The sequence below is a fragment of the Hippopotamus amphibius genome, chromosome 3 (genome assembly GCF_030028045.1).
Source record: "Hippopotamus amphibius kiboko isolate mHipAmp2 chromosome 3, mHipAmp2.hap2, whole genome shotgun sequence".
Classification (NCBI taxonomy): domain Eukaryota; kingdom Metazoa; phylum Chordata; class Mammalia; order Artiodactyla; family Hippopotamidae; genus Hippopotamus; species Hippopotamus amphibius.
Genome location: NC_080188.1, coordinates 194,484,996 through 194,500,620, shown reverse-complemented (window position 1 = coordinate 194,500,620; position 15,625 = coordinate 194,484,996). Strand labels below are relative to the sequence as shown.

Genomic DNA, 15,625 nt, shown 5'->3' with positions numbered 1-15,625 from the left:
TGTAGCAAAACAATACTACCTTATACTGCAAAGCATTTTGTTTATTTTGGAGTCTCTTTTTCCTTTCTTTTTTCTCCTATGATCCATCCCTTTCCCAAAAATCAAACAGGAATTCGCTGCACCATAATCTGAGACACATACCACATTTAAATTGCCTTTATATTGATTACTGAGGATCTGTGATAAATCATTATCTTAGGATGATATTTCCTAGAAATCTTTGTTTCATCACATATCTGCAAGTCTATTCAGTATATCCAACAATATATCAGCTATTTCAACGTGTCCAGAAGTGTCTATACTCCAAAGATGAGTGTATTTTACAATGAGTCAAGGGAACATTTTCTTTCCAGGATCAATTTGATTAATATTTAACAGATGATTTTCTTACAAATAATAGTTTAGGGTCTTAAGTGATTAAGTGTTTAATTTATGTTTGTTTTTTTTTTCTTTTTTTTTTTAGGAGAGAGACAAAGCTGCAAGAATTATTCAATCGGCTGTAATCAATTTTCTAACTAAACGGCGATTTAAAAAGGAGGTCAGTGCAGCATTGGTCATTCAGAAATATTGGCGAAGACTCTTAGCGAAAAGAAAATTATTAATGTTAAAAAAGGAAAAACTAGAAAAAGTTCAAAATACATCAGCATCTGTTATTCAGGTATGGTAAATGAATTTTTGAATTTAAAAAGATTTAATGACATTTTTAAGAAAGTAAAATATGATAAAGTTTTAAATTACTATGTTTTAGGCCTCTATATTTTGTCTGGTACTTAACTTTAACAAATATTTGATGCCTCCCTACTCATGTAGAACTCTTGGCTGTGTTCAGCCTGAGGGTCAAACAAATCGAAACAGTGGCTTTGCTCTGAAGGAGGGAAGAATTTAGTTCTGTACCCTGTGCTGCCTTCTTTGTTTTACGTAGAGGTTTGCAGTCTTCCTCTCTGGGTCACGCTGGCATTCTGTACCCTTCTCCCCTGCATATGTGTAAGCCCAGCCAAGTGCTCTTCTTCATCTTTACGATGAGTCCTGGAAACTTTTCTTTGGGCATAACTGTGTATGTCTTCCTCTCCAGCCTGTTTAGTTGGTACCTGCTGGAAATACTACTTATAGTCAGTTTATAAAATGCCTATGTTATTTTTCTACCGAGTAAACAAAATATTTAACGTATCTACTTTACATAATGGACATATTCCTTACATTCAAATGTTAATCTTTGATATTAGATTCTATTTTAATAACATCAGAGAGGTGGACTATTTAAATTTACCCTATGTAAATGCCCTGGAAGCTTTACCCCATAATTGTATCTATTTTATAAATTTGGAGATTTATTTCTGGCTACTACTACTACTGAAAGTGACAGATTCTGATTTAATAAATTCTCTTTCTTTGAACCTTTTTTTAATGTGGAATATTACCTATAGAAAATTGCACAAAACACAAGTACAGAGCCTCATGGTTTTTCACTAAGTGAATACTTATGTAACCACAACTTAGGTCAAGAAATAGAATATTGCCAGCCTCTCAGAAGCCATTCCTCAATCAGTAAATTCCCCCAGCCCAGCCCAAGGTAACCATTCCCCTAATATATGCTAATCATGCCTTTTTGCTATACATCTTCCTAAAATACTATAATATTGTCTTGCCTGTTCTTTGAATTTTACATAGATGGGTTCACAGTGTAAATTCTTTTATTGGACATGATATTTGTGGAGACTAATCAGTGTTGTTGAGTGTGACTGTGATTTAACTTTCATTTTATAATATTCTGCAATTTATCTCTCTGCTCTGTTGTTGATGGACATTGGCTTTCTGGCTTTGATCTGTATAACTAAAGCTTTTATGAACCTGCCTTTTGGTGTGAAATATATTCACTCTGTTTGGCATATACATATGAGTACAACTGTTTGTCTTAGGGATTATATATTTCAGTTTTAGTAGATACTGCCAAGGAGTTTTCTAAGGTGGTTATAGCACCACCAGTTGTTTATAATACTTAGAAGTTATCCCTTTAATTTTAGCCATTCTGGTCCTTGTGTGGTGGTATCTTAGAATAGATTTAATATATATTTTCTTGATAATGAATGACACTGAACACTTTTTCATATTGAAAATCTTCTTTTGTGAAGTGTTTTTCAAGGATCTTTTTTTCCTTTTTTAATTTTGATTGTTTGCCTTCTTGTGGATTTGTAAGAGATCTTTATATATTCCGGTTATTAGACCTTTTTTGGATATGTGTGTTGTAAATGTCTTCTCCCAGACCGTGATTTATGGTTTTATGCCTTTCCAGTGAAAGTTCTTAATTTTCTTTTATGGTTAGTGGGTTTTTATTTTTGTTTGTTTGCTTGTTTGTTTTGAACCTTTAAGGAGTGTTTTCTTTTTTTAATAAGTAAATAAGTTTATTTATTTTTATTGGCTGCTTTGGGTCTTCATTGCTGCACACAGGCTTTCTCTAGTTGCAGCAAGCAGGGGCTACTCTTCCTTGTGGTGCACGGACTTCTCATTGTAGTGGCTTCTCTTGCTGCGGAGCACGGGCTCTAGGCACGCGGACTTGAGTAGTTGTGTTCGCTGGCTCTAGAGTGCAGGCTCAGTAGTTGTGGCACATAGGCTTAGTTGCTCCGCAGCATGTGGGATCTTCCCGGATTAGGGATCAAACGTGTGACCCCTGCACTGGCAGGCAGATTCTTAACCACTACGTGACCAGGGAAGTCCCTAAGGAGTGTTTTCTTAACCTAAGGCCTTGAGATTTTCTCGTGTATTATATTGTGAAAACTTTAATGTGTTGTCTTTCACATTTAGATCTCTCCTGAAATTAATTTTTGCATATGATTTGTGCTAGAGACCATTTTTCTTTCTGTATATGTGGATAGCCATCGCTCCAGTTACAATTTAATAAAATGACCACACTTGCCTCATTGCTGTGCTACCTTTAGCATACATCAAGTATTCTTATATGTGTAGTTCTGTTTCTAGAATTTTTTTCTATTTCATTGTTCTTTTTGTGTACCACTGAGCCATGTACCTAGCTTTACATGAAATCTGGATGTCTGGTAGATATATCCCCCTTTGTTTTTCTTTAAGAAGGTTTAGGTATTCTAAGTCCTTGACATTTTCATACATGTTTTGAATCCGAAGTTCAAAGAAGATTGGAATTTGACTGAGATTTAATTGAGTAGGTCAGCTTAGTTAGAATTGATATCTTTAGCTACTGAAAATGGTATTTATTTCCTGTCTATTTAGGCCTTCCTTAAATGTCTCCTAAAATAATTTTATGATCTGTTGCAAGAGGTCTTAAAATATCTTCATTTGTTCCTCGGTATACCATATGTATATATTTTTAAATTAATTAATTAATTAATTAATTTTATTGGCTGTGTTGGGTCTTTTTTTGCTGTGTGCGGGCTTTCTTTAGTTGCAATGAGTGGGGGCTACTCTTTGTTGTGGTGTGCGGGCTCCTCATTGCTGTGGCTTCTCTTGTTGTGGAGGACAGGCTCTAGGCACGTGGGCTTCAGTAATTGCAGCACATGGGCTCAACAGTTGTGGCTCATGGGCTCTAAAGCACAGGCTCAATAGTTGTGGTGCACAGGCTTAGTTGCTCCGCAGCATGTGGGATCTTCCTGGAGCAGGGATCGAACCCGTGTCCCCGGCATTGGCAGGCGGATTCTTAACCACTGCACCACCTAGGAAGCCCTCATATATTTTTTAAAATTTAAATTTAAAGAATTTTAACTTTATGTTGATTAAAATTAAAATTTTAATTTTTAAATTAACACAGTAAAATGTACAGATTTGTGAAATCATCACCTCAATCAGGATACAGAACACCCCATCTCCCAGAATTTTTGCATTCTATTTCTTTGTGGTCTTTTCTCCTGGCTCACCCAGCCCCAGGCATTGAAGCTGTGTTCTTTATTTCTATAGTTTTGCTGTTTGCAGCGTGTCACATAATGGAGCCATACAGTAGGTAAGACTGGCTTTTTTTCTCCGCAGGATGCCTTTGATTCTCATCCAAGTTGTTGCATGTATCAGTGGTTTATTCTCTTCATTGTCGACTAGTATTTCCTTGTATGGATGTATCACAATTTGATTATACATCTGTTGAAGGGTATTTGCATTGTTTCCAGTTTTAGGTGATTTCATCCCATTAGGGTGAATATCTGGGAATGGGATTGCTGGGTTGTTTGGTAAGTGTATGTTTAGCTTTGTAAGTATCACCAAACTGTATCTAGAGTGGCTTATCTCATTTTGCATGTCCACCCCCAAAGTGTAAGGGTTCTAATTGCTCCACATCCTCGGCAACGCTGACCTCTATGTTTTTCAGCCATTCTGATGGATGTGTAGTGGTGTCTTGATTTTAATTTGCATTTTCCTAATGGCTATGTGTATGTTTTCAAATGCTTAACTGCCTTTCGATTACCTTCTTTATGAAGTGTCTGTTGAAATCTTTTGCCCATTTTTATAACCGAGTGCTTATCTTACTGAGTTTTGACACTTCTTTCTATATTCTGGGTACAAGTTCCTTGTCAGTGATTCACAACTATTTTCTCTCAATCAGTAGACCTTTTACCTACAAAGTTTGCTGGTCTTTGATCTTGTGAATGTTCTGTGTACTTGAAAAGGATGAGTATTCTGTTGTTGGGTGGAGTGTTCTATAAATCTCAGTTAGATCTACTTGGGTGATGATATTTAACAGTTCTTTTGTATCCTTACTGATGTTCTGTTTATTTATTCTTGTATCAAGAGAATGGTATTTAAGTCTCCAATTATAATTGTGGATATGTCTTTCTCCCTTCGGTTTTATCTACATGTATTTTGAAGATGTTTTGTTAGGCGCATACATGTTTGGAATTATGTCCTCTTGGTGAGTTGAGGGTTTTTTTTAATCATTGTGTAATGTTCCTTTTTTTTTATTCATCATAATTTTCTTTGTTCGGAAGTCCACCTTGCGAGCTCTTACTATAACCCCTCGAGCTTTCATTAGATTATCATTTGCAGGGTATGTTTTTTTCTTTTATTTTACTTATTAGTTACTTACATCATTATATATGGCTTGAAGCCTTGACAGCGTATAGTTTTTATGTTTTGAAAATCCATCTTTTAATTGGTGATTTAGACCATTTATGTTTCAGATATTTATCAATATGTTTGGATTTGGGTCTATCATTTTATTATTTATTTTCTGAATGTCCACTTTTTCATTCTTCTCTTTCCCCTTTCCTGTCTTTTCAATTATTTGAATACTTTTTAGTATTACATTTTAGTTTATCTTTTTTTCTTTTTAGTTATTATTTCATCCCCTTGTACAGAGGTTTAATTATTTGGGTTTTTTTTGTATGTTTGTTTGGTTTTTTGCTTTTTGGGGGGGTTGCTGTAGGCATTTCAGTATACAAAACTTTTAATCTACTTAGAATCAATATTTTATCACTTTAAATGGAATGTAGAAAACTTACCACCATCCAGGTCCCTTTGCTCCCCTCCCCCACTTCTGTGTTTTAGTGGTCTTATTTATTAAACCTACATACAACAAAAACCACATCAAGCAATATTAGAATTTTTGCTTTCAATCATAATAAATATTTTAAAGACTATATGAGAATAATATTCTATTAATGCAAATATTTATCATTTCTGTTGCTTTGCTTTCTTTTTTTATGGTAAAGTTTTTGCCATTTATGAACCAACAATGATATATTTTAATTAACTAAAGTTCTTAGTTTCCATAGGTTTCACTGTTTATGTGGTATAGTTATGTGTTTGACAGAAATCCTGCCCTGAAAATCCTCTGTGTTTTACATATTCATCTCTTATCCCTCCTGAAAATCCTGGGCAACCATTGATGTTTTTACTGTCTCTATACTTTTGCTTTCTCCAGGATGTCCGATAGTTTAGATTCATCAATATGTAGCCTTTTTAGATACGTTCTCTCACTTCACAGTATGCATTTAAGTTTCTCTTATGTCTTTTTCTGCCTTGATAGCTTGTTTCTTTTTATTGCTGAATAACATTCCATTGTATGGATGTATCACAGTTTTTTATCTTTCACATATTGGTTGCTTCTAATTTTTGGCCATTATGAATAAAGGTGTCATAAACACTCGTGTGCAGGTTTTTCTGTGAACATTGGTTTTCAACTTCTTTGCGTAGGTAACTAGGAATGGGATTGCTTGATCATATGATAAAACTATGTCTGGGTTTGTGAGAAACTGCCAAACTGCCTTCCGAAGTGGCTGTGCCATTTAGCATTCCCACCAGCAATGAGTGAGAGTTCCTGTTACTCCACTTCCTGGCCAGTGTTTGGTGTTGTCAGTGTTTTGGACTTTACCTTGTAATAGATGTGTGTAGGCATCACGTTGCTGTTTCAGTTTGCAATTCCTTAGTGCATTTGATGTTAAGCATCTTTTCATACGCTTATTTACAATCTGTATATCTTCTTTGGTGAAGTGTTCACATATTTTCCCTATTTTTAAATTCTTATTGCCCATTTTTGAATTTCTTATTGTTGAGTTTTAAGGGTTCTTTGTATAACTGGATACAAATCCTTTATCAGATTAATATCTTAGAAATATTTCCTCCTAGTTGATAGCTTATCTTTTTTTTCTGTTAACAGAGTCTTTCACAGGGCAGAATTTTTTAATTTTAATAAATTCTGACATCAGTTTTTTCTCTCATGGATTATACTTTTGGCATTATATCTAAAAAGCCATTGCCAAAACCAAAATAGCTTAGATATTCTATTGTTATCACCTAGAAATTTTTCAGTTTTACATTTTACATTTAAATCTGTGATCCATTTCGTTAATTGTTGTGAAAGGTTGAGTCGGTGTTAGAGTCACCTTTTCTTTCACGTGGATGTCTGCTTCTTCCAGTACCACATTTTGAAAAAACTCTCTTTTGTCCATTCAGTTGTGTCATTTGTTTATCAAAGATCAGTTGTCTGTGTTGCATGGATCTATTTCTGGGCTCCCTATCCTTTTCCTTTGATCTATTTTTCTGTTATTTTGCCAGTACCACACTGTCTCAATTAGTGTGGCTTTACAATATGTTGTTGTTGTCTTTTTTAACTTTTATTTATTTATTGGCTGTGTTGGGTCTTCGTTGCTGCACAAGGGCTTTCTCTAGTTGTGGTGAATGGGGGCCACTCTTCCTTGTGGTGCACAGGCTTCTCATTGTGGTGGCTTCTCTTATTGCAGAGCACAGGCTCTTGGTGCACAGACTTTAGTAGTTGTGGCACATGGGCTCCATAGTTGTGGCTCACAGGCTCCAGAGCACAGACTCAGTAGTTGTGGCCCAAGGGCTTAGTTGCCCCTAGGTATGTGGGTTCTTCCTGGCCCAGGGATCAAACCCATCTCTCCTGCATTGGCAGGCAGATTCTTAACCAATGTGCTACCAGAGGAAGCCCTATAGTATGTTTTGAAGTTGGATAACATTACTCCTCCAACTTTGTTTTTTTCAATATTCTCTTTGCTATTCTGGGTATTTTGCTTCGCCTTACACACTTTAGAATTACTTTGCCAATGTCCGCAAAGTAACTGGATGAGATTTTGATTGAGACTACATTGAATCGATAGATCCAGTTGGGAAAAACTGACATCTTAACAAAATTAAGCCTTCCTATCCATGAATATGATATATCTATTTATTTAGATATTTTGTGATATCTTTCATCAGAGTTTTGTAGATGCTACAGATCTTGTGCATATTTTGTTAGATTATATTTTTAAGTATTTCTCTTTTTTTGCTACTAATGTTAATGGTGCCATATTCTACAAATTTGCTACAGTTGCTCATTCCAGGAGCTTTTTTGTCATTTCCTTGAATTTTCTACATAAATGATTGTGTCATCGATGAACAACAAAAAAAGAGGTTTATTTCTTTCTTCTCCATCTGCATACCTTTTATGTCCCTTTCTTATTGCATTAGACCTCCAGCAGATGTTGAATAGATTGGTGAGAGGGTACATCCTTGTATTATTCCTGGTCTAAGGGGGAAAGCATTTAGTTTTTCACCATTAAGTTTGATGAGAGCTGTACGTTTGTATAAATGTCCTTTATTGTACTAAGGAGGTTCCTCTCTATTCCTAGTTTGAGACATTTCTTTTTTTTTCCCCCAATCATTTTTTTTTTTCTTTCTTATTCAGCCCAGATCATTTGTATTGATCTTCAAGTTCACTGATTCTTCTGTCTGTCATCTGCATTCTGCTCTTGGGCCATTCCATTTTTTTGTTATCTTGGTTATTGTGTTTTTCGTTCTAATATTCCCATTTGGTTCTCAGTTGTATCTTTGGTGTTTTTTTCTGAGACTTTTAATCCTTCCATTAGTTTCCACCCCATCTTAGCAATATTTGGAGTGTTTGGACAAAGGAATGGTCTTGTTGCTAGAAGAATGTCCAGAGCTTGATGACCAGTAGCCGGAATCTGCTTGAGACTTTGCCACTCGCGTGTTGCTGGGATAACAAGGAGTTAGGGAATGCGGGGTGGCTGTAAGGGAAGCAAGAGGCAGGTGCCTTATTACGTCTCAAGTCTTCCCGGAATTCTACTTTTTAACCATGTATCTATAATTCCTAAATTTTATTCTTAATGAAAATACTTACTCAGAGAGTGATCTGGCTCACTTATTTCTCAAAATCCTCTGTTGACATTACCAGGCCTGTAACACAGGGTCCCTCCTATAAACAGTTTCCAATCATTATAAGATAGCTTAGCGACCTTAATAAAAGGGGAAAATATAAGATCCAGAGATACATTCATAGGAAATTACTTAGAATCAATAGATAGCAGAATATCACTATAGCTTTATTTTAACTTTTCTAGTATGTCATTTTAGTATAACATAAACTTGTTTATATTTCTTGTGTCTCCTGAATACAAATGCCATATCAATATCATTAGTATTGAGAGAAGGATTTCTAGGTTGACTACAGCTGTATCAATGTAGAAACTAAATTGTAAACAAGAGAGACAAGTATCTTCTTCAAAAATATATTCCTTTTAAATTTAATGTGTTGGTTTTTAAGCAAAATGTTAGAAAAATTACTTTCAAGGGTGTTAGTATAGAAAGTTGTGTCTATTTTACTTTGTGTCCTTTCTTGCTTTTTTCAGAGATATTGGAAGAGATATTCCACTAGAAAACAGTTTCTGAAATTGAAATATTATTCAATCATCCTGCAGTCTAGGATAAGAATGGTCATTGCTGTTGCTTCTTACAAACGATACCTTTGGGCTGCAGTTACAATTCAGAGGCATTGGCGGGCTCATCTAAGAAGAAAGCAGGATCAACAGAGATATGAAATGCTGAGATCATCAACCCTTGTAATCCAGTCTGTGTTCAGAAGATGGAGGCAACGGAAAATGCAGTTACAAATAAAAGCTGCAATAAGACTGCAAAGAGCTTTTAGAGAATGGCATGTCAGAAAACACGCTAAAGAAGAGAAAGCTGCCGTGGTCATTCAGTCCTGGTACAGGAGGCACAGAGCATTACAGAAATACATTCATATTAGATCTTGTGTTGTCTTCATTCAAACAAGATTTCGGTGCTTGCAAGCCCAAAAGTTATATAAAAGGAAAAAAGAGTCTATCCTCACTCTCCAGAAGTACTACAAAGCACATCTGAAAGGAAAGGTTGAGCGCAGCAGCTATTTGCAGAAACGGGCTGCAGCCATCCGACTACAGGCCGCTTTCAGGGGAATGAAAGCTCGTAACTTACGCAGGCAGATCAAAGCCGCTTGTGTCTTCCAGGCATACTGGAGAATGAGACAGGACAGACTTCGATTTCTACATCTGAAGAAAAATATTATCAGATTGCAGGCACATGTAAGGAAGCATCAGCAATTACAGAAATATGAGAAGATGAAGAAAGCCGCCTTGGTAATTCAGAATCATTTCCGAGCATACATTTCAGCCAAGAAAGTTTTAGCATCTTACCAGAAGACACGTTCTGCTGTCATTGTTCTGCAGTCTGCATATAGAGGGATGCAGGCCAGGAAAAAGTTTATTCACATCCTCACATCTGTTATAAAGATTCAGTCCTATTATAGGGCTTATATTTCCAGAAAAAAATTTCTGAGGCTAAAAAATGCTACAGTAAAGTTACAATCCATTGTCAAGATGAAACAAACTCGTAAACAATATTTACACTTAAGAGCAGCTTCACTGAAGAGGGAAGAACACGTGCGGGCATCTTGCATCAAACTGCAGGCTTTTGTCAGAGGGTACCTGGTTCGAAAGCAGGTGAGGCTGCAGAGAAAAGCTGCTGTTTCACTACAGTCTTATTTCAAGATGAGAAAGATACGCCTGTACTACCTGAAAATCTATAAAGCAACTGTTGTCATTCAGAATTATTATCGTGCATACAAAGCACGGGTCAATCAGAGGAAGAATTTCCTGCAAGTCAAAAGAGCAGTTATCTGCTTGCAGGCCGCTTACAGAGGTTATAAGGTCCGCCAGCTCATCAAACAGCAATCTACAGCTGCTCTTAAAATTCAAACTGCTTTTAGAGGCTATAGTAAGAGGATGAAATATCAATCTGTGCTTCAGTCTACTCTCAGGATTCAGAGATGGTACAGGACACGCAAGACTGTTTCTGACATACGAACACATTTTTTAAAGACAAGGGCAGCTGTGATTTCTCTACAGTCTGCTTATCGTGGCTGGAAGGTTCGGAAGCAGATCAGAAGGGAACATCAAGCTGCAGTGAAGATTCAGTCTGCTTTTAGAACAGCCAAGGCCCAGAAAGAGTTCAGGTTGTTAAAAACGGCAGCATCTGTCATCCAGCAGCACCTGAGAGCATGGGCTGCAGGGAGGAGGCAATGGAGGGAGTACACCAAGCTCCGCCACGCAGCAGTGATGCTCCAGTCCATGTGGAGGAGCAGAGCAGCGAGAAGACGGATTCAGCAGCAACACAAATGTGCTGTCATCATACAGTCTTGCTGCCGAATGTACGTGCAGCGCAAGAAGTGGAAGATCATGAAAAAAGCGGCTTCTCTGATTCAAATGTATTTTAGGGCTTACAGTACTGGGAGAAAACAGCATCATTTGTATTTGAAAACCAAAGCAGCAGTAGTAATCCTCCAGTCAGCTTACCGAGGTATGAGAGTGAGGAAAAAAATAAAGAAGCTCCACAAAGCAGCAACCACTATACAATCTAGTTACAGAGCTTACCAGACCAAAAAGAAATACACCACCTATAGAGCATCAGCTGTTATAATTCAGAGGTGGTATCGAGACACTAAAATTGCAGACCGTCAGTGTAAGGAATATCTTACCTTAAAGAAGGCAGCAGTGGAAATCCAAGCTGTTTATAGAGGTGTTAGAGCCAGAAGACAGATTCAGCACATGCACACAGCAGCCACTGTTATTAAAGCCATGTTCAAAATGCACCAATCAAGGAAGAGATACTGTCAAATGAGAACAGCAGCCGTCGTAATTCAGGTAAGATACAGAGCCTATCATCAAGGTAAAACTCAGCGCGCAAAGTACCTGACAACTTTGAAAGCTGTTACCATTCTCCAGGCCAGTTTCAGAGGAGGAAGAGTTAGACAGACCCTGAGAAGGATGCAGACCGCAGCAACGCTCATCCAGTCCCACTACAGAAGGTACAGACAGCAAACTTATTTTCGTAAGTTAAAGAAGGTGACAAGAACAGTGCAGGAAAAGTACTGGGCAGTGAGGGAAAGGAACGCACAATTTCAAAGGTATAACAAGCTAAGACATTCCGTGATCTGTGTTCAGGCTGCTTTTAGGGGGATGAAAGCTAGAAGACAATTAAAAGCCATGCACTCAGCTGCAGCTGTAATTCAGAGGAGATTTAGGACTCTGGTGATGAGAAGAAGATTCTTGTCTCTCAGGAAAACTGCTGTGTGGATTCAGAGAAAATATCGTGCAAATGTTTGTGCAAAGCATCACTTACAACAGTTTCTATGGTTACGAAAGGCAGCCCTCAAAATCCAGTCCTGGTACAGAGGGTGGGTGGTGAGGAAGCAGCTGCAGGAGATGCACAGGGCTGCCACCGTCCTCCAGGTGGCTTTCAGAAGGCACCGCACACGTGTGAGGTACCAGGCCTGGAGGCGCGCCTCGCGGGTCATCCAGCAGCGGTACCAGGCAGGCAGGGCTGCACGGCTGCAGAGGCGGCTCTACCTCCAGCAAAGACGCTCTGCTCTGATCCTCCAGGCTGCATTCAGGGGGATGAAAACCAGAAGACGTCTGAAAAAGATGCATGCCTCTGCAACCCTGATTCAGAGCAGGTTTAGATGTTTAGTGATGAGGAAAAGATTCCTTTCCCTCAAGAAAGCTGCGGTTTTTGTTCAGAGGAAATATCGAGCCACCGTGTGTGCCAGGCATCACTTGCACCACTTCTTGGAGTTACAGAAGGCAGTCATTACAATCCAGTCATCTTACCGTAGACTGATGGTAAAGAAGAAGTTACAGGAGATGCACAGGGCTGCAGCTCTCATCCAGGCAACTTTCAGAATGCACAGAGCACACCTTACCTTTCAGACCTGGAAACATGCCTCGATTCTCATCCAGCAGCATTACCAGGCATACAGAGCTGCAAAGTTGCAAAGAGAGCATTATGTCAGACAACGGCATTCTGCAGTGGTCATTCAGGCTGCATATAAGGGGATGAAAGCAAGACAGCTTTTAAGGGAAAAGCACAGGGCTGCCATCATAATACAAAGCACATATAGAATGCACAGGCAGTATTTTTTCTATCAAAAGCTTCAGTGGGCTACAAAAGTAATACAAGAAAGATACAGAGCCAATAAAAAGAAAGCTCTTCAACACGATGCACTCAAGAAAGCAGCAACTTGTGTCCAAGCAGACTTTCAGGACGTGATCATAAGGAGACAGATTCAGGAAAAGCAGCATCAGGCCGCCATTATTATTCAGAAGCATTTTAAAGCCTTTAAAACAAGGAAGCACTATCTCCACTTTAGAGCAAAGGTAGTTTTTGTTCAAAGAAGGTACAGAGCACTGGTTGCAGTGCGAACCCAGGCAGTCACTTGTATACAGTCTTGTTATAGAGGCTTTAAGGCACGAAGGGGTATCCAACGCATGCACCTGGCTGCCACCCAAATTCAGTCGTTCTACCGAATGCACAGGGCCAGAGTTGATTATCGGGCCACGAAAACGGCAACTGTTGTCATACAGAATTATTACAGGTCGTACATCAGAGTAAAAATGGAAAGAAAAAAATTTTTAGCCATTCAGAAATCTGCACAAACTCTTCAGGCTGCTTTTAGAGGCATGAAAGGTAGACAGAAATTAAAAAACTTGCCCGAGGAAGAGATGGCAGTGCCAGCTACCAAATCTGCATTCCGCTGTCACAGAGCTGAAACTTGGTGTGAAGCTGGCCAAAGCCCAGCACTTGTGGTTCGCAGGCCGTGCAAAGTCCCGCTTGGTCCCTTACAGGAAGCAGAGTATCATTCTCAAGGAAAGGCTGCAGTAACAATTCAAAGAGCTTTTCGTAAAATGGTCACAAGAAGATTGGAAAAGCAGAAGCGTGCTGCGGTGCGAATTCAGTCCTTCCTTCGGATGGCTGTGTACCGAAGAAGATTCATTCAGCAGAAAAGGGCAGCTCTCACTTTACAGCGGTGTTTCAGGACAAGGCTAACCAGAAAACCATTTTTATTGAATAGAGAAGCAGCAGTGGTTTTACAAAATCACCACAGAGCCTTTTTGTCTGCGAAACATCAAAGAGAAGTTTATTTACAAACAAGAAGCAGTGTTATAATTATTCAAGCTAGAATGAAAGGATTTTTACAGAAACGGAAGTTTCAGAAAATTAAAGATAGCACCATAAAAATCCAGGTATTTGTACATTTAAATATAAGGTTTCATTCTTTCTCTGACTCGTATTTCTTGGACTTTATAAAATGAGCTTAAGTAGGTTGTAAAGAATAACAGTTTACGTGGCCATTTCATTTACCTTCCAAAGTGGAACATTTTTGAGATTGGGCAAAGGGTGCCAGTAATAATTCACCGGGGTGGCACGGAACTGAGTTGTCCTGCACGTGGTCAGCTTAAGCTCAACGCAACTGTGGTTGCATAGTTCAAAGCAGAAATTGAGGCCATAAGGTTGCAGCTGGCAGCTGTGAGCAGATACTGTTTTGAGAACAGCTGGTGGTAGCCTTGAGTCTGATACAGTTCACGTTCTCAGTGATGCAGGAACACGTCTGAAACCACATCCATTACAGCCACCCGGCTCCATTCTGGATGCCTGAACCACAGTTAATCCGTGCTGATTTTTAAATGCATTCTTTTCTTTAATGGTTAAAGCAGATACACAATATATGTGTAACAGGCCACAAAACAGGCTGTTTTCGTTAACATAAAGTTCGGTTAAATCATGTATTAGCCAGAATGACCTCCCCATACATGAATCTATGGAAATTTCTTCATCATAATACAGAACGAGAAATGTATGTTGCTGGGAACGCAGAGAAGGGAAACCTAAGCTAACCAGTGATCAGAGAAGGCTTTCGGAATCAGTGGCATTTAAGTTAAGAGGTTAAGCTGAAGGATGAACTGGAAATAGGCAAGTAAAATGTACGGAAGAAGTATTCCAGCTGTTGGAGGTAACACGGAGTTCACAAATGAGAGCGAGCACAGGTGTGCAGTAAAGGGTGGTCTGGGACCAGGACGCCCATGGCGTGAGATGTAGGCAGCTCTGTTAGACAGAAAACGTGTAATCTTTATCCTCTGGACTAAAGGAACTTCTAGAGGAGTTTAAGCAGGAGGAGACCAGAATCATAGTTTATTTTTTAAAATTCCTCAGGCAGGGATGTGGAAGATAGACTGGACGCCGGGCGGCCAGCCAGGAGGCTGCAGGCAGTAGGTCGGGGAAAGTGAACCATGTTTAGCAGAGGACAGTGACAGCGGGCTTGTCAGGGTCGGTGTGAGTGGAGGATGGATTGGCCTTACGTAGAGTGCAAACAAGAGGCCAAGCCGTGTTTATGGCGAGGTGACTCAGCACATGGTACCCTTCCCTGACATGGGAACTCGGGAGGAGCGGGTCTGAGCCCGGTGAGCTCATCCTGGGGTACGTGAAGCTGAAGTCCCGGGCTTGCATCCAGGGGGCAGCTGCTATGTTTCCTGGAGCTCGGACAGTAGTCTGGATTTTGGAATTTGACTTCTATGTTGTTGGCATACACTGATAACTGAAGTCATGGCAATCAGGGGTCATGTAGGAAGAATGGATAAAATGGGTAAAAGAAGAGGGCTCAGGACTGGAGCCCTAAAGAACATCGCAATTCAGGGATACTGAGAGGGGAAGCCAGCACGTGGGATTAAGAGGGAATGAAGAAAACTAAAGATTGTGGAATAAAGAAACCAAGGGTTGAGGGAGGAGGAGAGGGTGCCCAAATTCCAGATGCTGCCGGAAGTCAAGGCCTGATGAGTGTCAAGTGCATGTGTTAGTTAGGGTTATGTTAAAAAAGCCAAAATAACAGTCTTATGAAAACTGTTTTTTCTTTTATATAGCTAAATTATAAAATTACATTTTGCACATCTAGTTTTTAACATATACCAACCAGCGGTCTCAAACTTTAGCACACATTGGAATCACTTTGGAATCTTTAAAAATACAGATACCTGGCTCCCATGATGAATACTAATAGGTTGGCATTCAG

At 39.0% G+C, this 15,625-nt stretch overlaps 1 protein-coding gene across 4 annotated transcripts in view; it reads left to right on the top strand.

Moving 5' to 3' along the window:
• Positions 1 to 15,625, top strand: part of ASPM (assembly factor for spindle microtubules) — a 68,441-nt gene that overhangs the window by 37,517 nt on the left and 15,299 nt on the right. Inside the window, exons 17-18 of one of the 4 annotated variants that reach the window (XM_057729780.1) lie at positions 464 to 658; positions 9,099 to 11,426. In XM_057729780.1, the coding sequence (XP_057585763.1) occupies positions 464 to 658; positions 9,099 to 11,426 (2,523 nt within the window). Of the gene's footprint in view, positions 1 to 463; positions 659 to 9,098; positions 13,806 to 15,625 lie in introns of all 4 variants that reach the window. The other 3 variants (XM_057729779.1, XM_057729783.1, XM_057729781.1) reach the window with 3 other exon arrangements.